Genomic DNA, 10,000 nt, shown 5'->3' with positions numbered 1-10,000 from the left:
GAGCATAGTAGAAAGAGAGTCCTTTGCAGAAAGTTGCTGTTTCCTACCTCTAAGAAGCAGGTCCCAGCGGGCGTGTTCTCCTCGATGGACGCGTTGTAGAGGCCGCTGGAGAACGCCGGCGTGTTGTCGTTGATATCCTGCAGCACGACGTCCACCTTGGCCGTGGACGACAGCGGCTGCCGGCCGCCGTCCGTGGCGACCACCGTCACGCTCAGCGACGGCTCCGACTCGAAGTCCAGCGCGGTGGCCGTGGTGATGATCCCCGTCGCCGGGTCGATGGAGAACCAGCTGGAGTGCCCGCGCTCGTCCGGCATGAGGCTGTAGCGCACGTCCCCGTTGGGGCCCTGGTCCTTGTCCCGGGCGGTGACCTGGAGGACAAAGGACCCCGGGTAGACCACCTCGGGGATGGTCTGCCGGTAGGCCTGCTGGTCAAACAGAGGGGGGTTGTCGTTCTCGTCCATCACCTGGATGGTGAAGGAGGACTCGGCGCGGAGGGGGGGCGTCCCCGAGTCGGTGGCCATCACCCTCAGGTCGTACGAGTCCCGCTCCTCGCGGTCCAGCGCCTGGTCCACGTAGATCAGGTAGATGATGCTGTCCTTGGTGGTGAGGGCGAACTTCCCGTCGCCGCCCTCCAGGGACACGTTGACGTTGGCGTACTCGCCGTAGTCCGGGTCGGTGACGGAGATGCGCGCCACGTACTGGCCCGGCTGGGCGCCCTCCGAGATCCGCGGCGAGCCGTCCTCGCTGAGGAAGATGATGGTCATGGTGGGCTGGTTGTCGTTGAAGTCGCGGACGTGGATCGTCACGAAGGCGTTGGTGACCTGACGCAAAATAATGATGAGGTGGAGAATGCAATTGTACAGTTGGAGCAATGCGCGTTACGGACACAATAATGTGCCGCGGACACAAAACACTAAACACTAAAATCTCAGTACTACAAATTGTAATTAACCCATTCTGACCTGAGATCAGATTCATACGAGGTTTTCCACTGGACACACACTGGTCTGATTAACCCATTCTGACCTGAGATCAGATTCTAAAAATGTCAGTCGTTCTTCGATTATTCAAAAATAGCAGACCTACAAGCTCGTATCGCGCCACTCGGTGGCGCGATATGAGCTTGTAGATCTGCTATTTTTCAATAGCTAAAGCATAACATGATGCCAACACCAAAATGGGTGCCCGGTCAGAATGGGTTAAACAAGTACAAGTCCCAAATACTGTATATTGTAAAGTCATGTTCAAAGTGTAACATGTATCATGTACTGTGTATTTCCTTTCCATGTGTTCTAAAGAGTGAGAGCGAATTTAGATGTCTCGGAGCAGTGAGTAGTAGACAGGTATAGGTTTAGGTTTAAATGAGTTAAAGGAGGATTTTTTTTACTGTGTAAAAGACTATGATTAAAAATATAAAACTTACCTCAGGGTGGCTGGCATTGTCTCTGGCCTGCACCACCAACTCATGGACTCTCTTCTTCTCATAGTCCAGAGGCCTGTTCAGAGTGATGACCCCTGACTTGACGTCCATGACGAAACACCGGTCAGGGTCACTCTGACGCCGGTTGATCTCATACAGGACCAGGCCGTTGTCGCCCTCGTCTGCATCGGTCGCGAATACCTGCAGAGAATTGTAATACGAAAAAAGGTCAAGTTAGTATTATGCTGCTTTCATTGAAACTATTTTTTTATTATTTAAATTTTTTTCTTGTTGTTTATTTGTTTGTTACCGGTATCTCAAATTTCGTACTTATATTTATTTGGTATTATTCCATTAATAATGACCTTAACCCATTCTGAACGGGCACCCATTTTGGTGTTGGCATCATGTTATGCTTTAGCTATTGAAAAATAGCAGATCTACAAGCTCATATCGCGCCACCGAGTGGCGCGATACGAGCTTGAAGGTCTGCTATTTTTGAAAAATCGAAGAGCGACTGACATTTTTAGAATCTGATCTCAGGTCAGAATGGGTTAATCAGACCCAGTGTGTGTCCGGCGGGAAACCTCGTATGAATCTGATCTCGGGTCAGAATGGGTTAAGTGAACGTGATTCTAACCTGCAGTATGTTGCTGCCCTGCGGCAGGCTCTCTGAGATGATGGCGTGGTAGCGGCTCTGGTTGAACACCGGGGCGTGGTCGTTGATGTCGGTCACAGATACCTCCAGGGCCATGGAGCCCATCCTCCTGGGCGAGCCGCCGTCAGAGGCCTCCAGCACCAGGCTGTAGGCCGAGCGCTTCTCCCTGTCCAGCACTCCGTTCACCACCAGGTCCAGGTACAGCACCGCGTTGGCGCCCCTCTTGGTCTCCAGCTTGAAGACCTGGCCCACGTTGCCCTCCCTGATGGCGTAGCCCTGGGTGGTCAGCTGGTCCTTGTCGCCATCTGTCGCCGGCTCCAGGGAGAACCTCGTCCCCACGGCCGTCTGCTCGGGGATCTTGAGGGCGGCCTTCTTCTTGGGGAACGCCGGCGCGTGGTCGTTGATGTCGTTGACGGATATCGACACCTCCACGGTCACGCCCGTCATGGTCACGGCGATGAAGCTGTAGTGGTCCCTCTCCTCGCGGTCGAGGCGGCGGGCGGTGGTGATGATGCCCGTGGTCTCGTCGATGTTGAGGTCGCTGCCCACCCCCGTGCCCTCGTGGTCGGAGATGAAGTAGAGGCTGGCGGTGACGCCCGGCGGGAGCCCCGCGCTGATGTCGCCCACGATGGTCCCCGCCGGCTGCTCCTCGTCCAGCTGGAGCTCCAGGGCTCCGAGGACGGCGGTGGACTGAACGACAACCAGGTGAAGGACGACATAGAGGACAAAGACAGACGGCCGTCGCCATAGACTTGGACATACAAGACGGTGTCCGCTGACCCTGGCCCTCCCTCTCGACCCTTTACTTGTAATCGGCATGGCTGGGTTCCTCTGCTACACCTGAGAGAAGACAAACAACAGACAGAAGGAAGGAAACGTCAAGCAGATGTGGACAGGCTAGCATCAGGCCATGTCATTTAAAGGCGATCACAATAGGCTATTTACAATTCGTATTCTATTTATTCAATATGTCTCGATTTTATTCAATAACTAAGCTATCCCTTGATATGCCTTTGGCCCAGTATAATGTTAGAGCAGAACTACTGTGGTAAGTAACTAATAAATCATAACATTTCTCCCATGTTTGGTCAGATCATCCACTAGGAAATAATGGTGGAGAGCTAATGGAGACTGTTACAGGCTAGGTGAGAGCCATTTACTAATTGGAGTGGATTGTTAGCCACTCACTACCCGCTTATAAATGTAAATTGCAGTTGAACCAGGAACTGAATTCTCTAAGTCCAATGTTGTTGCTACAGAATACTGATAACCTCAAATTGAACTGTCCCATAGACAATGTGAGTGTTAACGAACCAGTGAGATGGAAAACAGAACCTGGCATAAAACATTATTTCTGTGCCGAGATGTGTTTTATAGTAGCCTATAGGGACGATTTTAAAACAGCACGGGAAAAGAACCAAGATGGAGAGTGAGACTGTGAAGGAACTATCAACTATTATTTATATCTCATGGGTAACAACGGATGGGAATATTGTGTCTAGATTGGTCACAAAGAGACAACATTGGGAGACATTGAAATAGGTATCAAAATTCACTGTTCTGTCATAAAACATCAACTGAAATATCTTGATGATAGGTAATATCGACACACACACACACACACACACACACACACACACACACACACACACACACACACACACACACACACACACACACACAGATGGATGGAATGCATGGGAATTTAAAGTCTGTAGCTACTCTAACAAGGCCTCAATATGTAGAGCAAAGTGAAAACAAAATACCCTGACAGAGTCAAATTAAGACTCAGGATTTGACTCTGCACCTACACAAACATACAGCAACATGCCTCCTCCTCCTGAGCCCCACAGCATCTAATCACATACTGCTGATATGCATCTACGCAACACATACTTTGTCTCTCACACGCTGCATCTGGGTCAAATATTATTCATAAATAATGCTCTGTTTGTTTTAAACTGATTGGAGTGCCAGGACGTAGAGTTGGGATCCAGAACCGGAAGGAACTGGAGGAACCGGAATCGGTTTCATCACGTTTAGAACCGCGACGGAAGCGGCTATGCAATTACAATAATATATGTATGTAATAATGTATGTACAGTATGACATGTATGACTGAATTTGTATTCATCACACATTATAATGAAGGGCAAATAACAACTCACAGTCAGATGTCATTCGGCACGTGCACGAAGTGAATCAAGTCAAATATCTTTCAAAGATAATTTAGTAGGTTATATAGTCATTCCAGTAATTGACAGCTTACCTACAAATTATCCACAACTATTTCAGTTGTCCTGAACGTGGTACGAATTATGCCCCTCTTTTTTTTAACATATGCAAAGAATTATAGGTAACAATAAGCCAAGTCCCCCCAGCATTGACACACACACACATACACATACATCAACACATCTTTTTGGAGACACACACATCCTGGGAAAACCTGCCTTTCCAACCAGCATTTACAAGGTAGACGCACATTTTCCCTGTTTACGAGGCCAGCAAACATTTACATTATCTTGAAAATGGCCATCATTGTTTATGCATATGATCCAAGTATTTATAAGAGATGATTAATTTAGTTTATAATTCTTAGAAACATTCTGCAGTGTGCAAAAGGAGCCCGTCTGGACAATATTCATCCATCACACTTGGAGACCAGGGGGACATTAACTCACAGCAGATCTTCACAGACTTTTCAATACAGTTATCAGCAGAACCTTACAGTACTTCCACCATCGCTCATAAGGAATTATACTAATTGTCGCTCTGTACTTTGTATGTCATATCATTATTATGATCGGAGCATAATACTATAGTGCAACGGTTCTCAACTGGCTTTGCAATGAGACCCAGATGTTGCTTAATGTAGTAAGCTCCCAGTACAGTATGTTTTACTGTATTATTGCGCCTACTTTTCTTTTTTTTTTTTTTTTTAGATATTTTTTTTTGCGGCTTACGCCTTTTATTGATTTTTGAAGGGACAGACAGTAGGCTGACAGGAAACGGGAGAGAGATGGGGGGATGACATGCAGTAAAGGCCGTGTCGGGTCCGGGAGTCGAACCCGCGGCACACTGCGACTGGATTACCAGTCCGGTGCCCAGACCGTTACGCTACGGCCTGGGCCGCGCCTACTTTTGTCTAGAATTAATCTGCAAATGGATTCAAATCTAACAATGGGGTAAATTACAATGGGTTAAATTAAAAAATAACCACACAATTGATATAAGACTCAAGCTAGAAGTTATTATACTGAACCTAACAAACCACATGCTTTGGGCTGAAGTAATATCAAGAATACCATGCGTCTGCAGTATTGGCTATACCACATGTATATAGTCAATGGCTAAACTAAAGCCTCTATATCTGCTATTCTTCACATGTGACACTGTCGTACCGTACGATGGAGCATAAATGAAGCCTTTACTGCCTCATACTTGTAATTTATCTGAGATCTTGCAAACCACTTTGAGTCCCAGCCCAACGGTTGTGAAACAACCCAACGGCACGACGTTAACGTCAGTACTAACTATGTGAGACACAGCACACAGTGCCCTTGAGCAAGAGACGGAGCCAGCTCCCTCTCTGCACGTCACTCCCGGTGGGCTGGGACCCAGTATATATACAGTACTGTGTATACTGTATATAGCATCTGCTAAACTCTCAAAAATGAAAATGTACACTACAGTATTAGCTGTTGCTCTGTCTCAGTTTCAGAAAATCCACTATAAAAGTGAGGTGTAGAGCACAGGGATGCATAAGAACAGTAGCCAGACAGCACGGGGTGTTGGCTCTATTCTAACCAGTCCTATTCGCCTACTGAAGAGCTCCCCGAGCGCACGTATGATGTGCACAGTGAGCGCCAGGAATGTCTACCAGCTACACGTTCTGTTGCGAGAGAGAGTGAGAGAGAAGGTGTGCATGCAACACACATTCAGTCATGGTCACGCACAAGATACGCAAGTGCGCATGCATGTGTGTGTGTGCACACAATGACACACAGCCGACCAACCACACACGTGCACGCATGCGCACAGACGCACGCACAAGTGAACTGTCCACAACAAAAGACACACAGCAATCAAACCGTATCATTTTGGTTTGACTATGAGGTCAATGTCACCCACACTTCAACATATTTTACTCCAAAATGATCCACGTTTCCAGCATATGAAGCATATATGAAGCATTTGGAGTGCTTTACAAGTAGCACTAGGACCAACGCAGACGTAAATACAGGACAAAGACAATAGGCAATACTTTCCAATAATAAAAAGACAGAATGTGTGACGACAGCAGCAAAGGATTTTAGTAATAAACATATATTTTTAATGTCCCGTGAAATGCATTTTTCATTCTGCCAGACAGACATTCCAGTAACCCTGAGTGTCAAAATATAGTTCCACAATAAAGCTCCATTTCATATACAGTTTGGAAAGCGCTCCAAACCGCACGTCTGAAATGGGGATTCTGCACTCCAAAAGGATGTCATAAGTCATGGACTTTTACACTGTATGTTCTTGAATTCGCAATGTTACAACAACGGCTTTACATTTGCGCTATTCAGATGGCCTTTTCTTTTGTATAATCATTCATTCTGCCAGCCAGCCGGCCGGGCCCAGTGACCCTGTCCCTCGGTAGTCTGACCCACATTGTGAGGCTGCTGGGGGACAGTGAGATTAATGAACACTATAGATTGCTCCACAGGGACACGCAGTGAGGAGGAGAGAACGGTCATACTGGTCTCAAACCAGTGGACATCTGGTCCACACTGTTGCTGCTGCTGAACAGGGCCATTACCGCTATACTCCTACACACAGAGAAAGGCACAAGTCTACACTTTGAAGGGGATACTAAAGAGAGAGAGAGAGAGAGAGAGAGAGAGAGAGAGAGAGACAGAGAAATTGCACATGGCATGCTTGTGTGCATGCACTCGTGCACACGTGTGGGTGGGCGGGTTTATGTATGTGTGTTCCTGTCCGTCTTGCCTTTGCCTATCGGCTATTTTTGCCAATTTAGTGTCAGAATCGCGATCAGTTTCCAAAATTCCACTTGGGAGACTCTACAAAGCAGAGAGATGGAGAGAGACACAATAGAAATGTTATACTGTGCTGTGATCAAACCATTACACTGGTTTGGCCCCAGTGTCTGCTGAGGCTATGCAGGGGGGAAATAAACTTGAGTTCGGGTGTATTTCAATGTGTGTGTAAGGATAGATTGCTGTGTGCCTTTTGCTGTGTGTGTGTGTGTGTGCGTGCGTGCGTGCGTGCGTGCGTGCGTGCTGAGAGTGTGCACTTGTGCATGCATGTCTCAACAGTGTGCACATGTACAGTATGTGTATGTGACTTATGCCCCCCCCATGGTTTCACCTCAGTGCATGCACGTGCCCGTGTCCACCCCTCCCTCATAGTCTTCAATCGGTGCATGTGCGTGCCCACCCCGCGCACACACACACACACACACACACACACACACACACACACACACACACACACACACCCTCCCTCATGGTTTCAGATCAGCGTCAGTGAGAGGACATATTGGCGAGCAGCAGAGCCCAGCCTGTGATCTGTCACTGTCAATGACAGCTCTCACCCTGACATCATATCCCTATTGACATACACTGCACGGCACTGCTGTTTACTCTGGAAAATGGAAAACTGTTGAAGAATGAACACAGAGGGGCTGGGACTGAGGAGAAAAATAAAATAAAAAAGCTATAACTCATGTTGAAAGGATGTTGGCTATCTCTAACAGATGGCCAGTGAGTGCAGTAAATGGTAGCTATCTGATCAACTCCCCCTAGTGGCAGTATGGAGTAGTGGTATAGAAATCCACTAGTGCGTCTATACAACAAGTGATTTTAATAGTGTTTAATTAACAGTGTAAATGCACCCTATACAAATGGAAATACATGCAAATAAATGATCCACTTGAAATAAAAGTAACCATTGATTGCGTGGCAATTAAAATGCCTGCCTTTCTGGGGAAAGAGATGTCCCTTCAGCTACTGTATCTGTGCTTAAGCGGCCCAAATATGTCTACCTCAACAAAGGAAAGAAAAACCACAATGCAGCAGTGTTAACAAAACACACCAAAGCATAGTGTTAATAGTGGTACTCTGTCAGTACTGCGTACCTCTCCACGTTCAACACACAGTAGGGATTTTACTGTGCGCTAACAAGGTCCTTTGCATGCCTGTTTTGGGGGTCCCACCGTGCCTGTGGAACATCTGTGCGATGCGTGAGTGGTGACATCATCTCTGTGCGACCACAGTACCAGCCCCGGAGGGCTCCGCACAGTCTGAGCCACATCGTATCTGGCACTGCACCCCCATAATCTGCCTCAAAGCCTCAAAGACATGGGCCTCCACTGTAAATACACTTACTGTAGCGTTTAATGGCCAGCTACGCTGCGCTCTATGTACTGTGACTGTTAAGAGCAGCCATTGTATGTCTTTGTTTGTGTCCTTATGTGCGTGCGTGCGTGCGTGCGTGCGTGCCTGCGTGCGTGCGTGTACGTGCACGCTGCACGCCTATATGTCCAAATGCACGTATTTAAACTGTATGTGTGTGCGTACGATCGGTGGTGTCGTAAACATCTCTCAGCTGTGAGGAGCAGCCTGCCGTGTCGTGCCAGTTCAACAATCTAAATGATCTGCCTCCCTCGTCCATCTCTACCCTCATTCCTCTCTCGGTCCCTCTCTCTAATGGATAGAACAGATTCAGTCGGGCACGCCACGCCACGGGCCGCCGTGGCCAAGTTAAACAGGAGACAAAGTCACAGAGAGTGAGAGAGAGAGAGAGAAAGGGGGGGAAAAACGGCATCCTATACTTCTGTCTCGACCACTTTCTTTTTTTCTTTTTCTTCTTTTTTTTTCATTCTTTGATGTAGCAGGTTATTAAAGCATGTGGACATTTTGGCAACATGGCTGGTGCCTGGTGGACAGGGCTTTGCTTTTCAACCCTCCACAGACTGGTACTGTATGTATATACCGTATAAACGCTTCAATTGAACCCATCTCCAAACCACTGCAGATGTGCTAGTAGTTATATTGCACCATACATACTGTACCACACCACGTTTTGTTCGTGAAAATAACCTGCAATTGCAGTCTTTTTACATTGACGATTTTACTGTACACATACTTTACTGTACACATACTTTACTGTACACATACTTTACTGTACACATACTTTACTGTACACATACTTTACTGTACACATACTTGGCAGCTGTCTGGCAATAACATCCAACAAGTAGGAAGTTAGGAACCTTCTCTGATTTATTATGTTAATTTGATCATTCATCATCAAAATCATCATTATTATCCAAAACATTTGCTCAAATAATGACAGAAGTAATCAATACATAATTGCTATTATGATCATTGCAGCCCTAATTGTTTACATGATGAAGGAAATTAGATCTTCTTTTGGTTTAGGTACAATTGAAACAGCAGTGCCACAGTGGTATGTGCTGATGCGATTGAATTGGAGCACTATAACAGAGCAGAACGCCAGGATCCTCCGTCTTTGCTTCGCAATAGTTTAGCAAGTGTACAATTTCAGGCTTTGCAGAGAAATGGCAGACCGAGAGTGAAAGGCTGGGGTCAGTTTGTGGTGAAGAGTGGGCTGCAGCGGTCAGGGTAAAAAAGCTCTGTGAGGAGGGAGAGGGGGGGTGGATGGAGGGAGGGAGGGAGAGGGGGGGTGGAGGGAGGGATGGATGGAGGGAGGGAGAGGGAGAGAGGGATGGATGGAGGGAGGGAGAGGGAGGGAGGGATGGCTGGAGGGAGGGAGAGGGAGAGAGGGATGGATGGATGGAGGGAGGGAGAGAGGGCTGGAGGGAGGGCAGTATAACATGGATGTAGTGAGGGAGGGAGAGAGGGCTGGAGGGAGGGCAGTATAACATGGAT

General features: G+C 47.3%; 1 protein-coding gene across 1 annotated transcript in view; it reads right to left on the bottom strand.

Annotated features, from left to right (window-relative positions):
* The window catches only part of dchs1b (dachsous cadherin-related 1b), a 142,261-nt gene that overhangs the window by 117,525 nt on the left and 14,736 nt on the right, over positions 1 to 10,000 (bottom strand). Inside the window, exons 2-4 of the mRNA XM_083778707.1 lie at positions 2,061 to 2,918; positions 1,424 to 1,621; positions 48 to 821 (exon numbers count right to left, since the gene is read on the bottom strand). Coding sequence (XP_083634833.1) covers positions 48 to 821; positions 1,424 to 1,621; positions 2,061 to 2,897 — 1,809 coding nt within the window. The 5' untranslated portion in view covers positions 2,898 to 2,918. The remainder of the gene's footprint in view (positions 1 to 47; positions 822 to 1,423; positions 1,622 to 2,060; positions 2,919 to 10,000) is intronic.

The sequence above is a fragment of the Protomyctophum parallelum genome (assembly GCF_964188405.1).
Source record: "Protomyctophum parallelum genome assembly, chromosome: 1".
NCBI classification, from domain to species: Eukaryota; Metazoa; Chordata; class Actinopteri; order Myctophiformes; family Myctophidae; genus Protomyctophum; species Protomyctophum parallelum.
The sequence above is the reverse complement of the archived record's forward strand: the minus strand, read 5'-3'. Positions and strand labels throughout refer to the sequence as shown.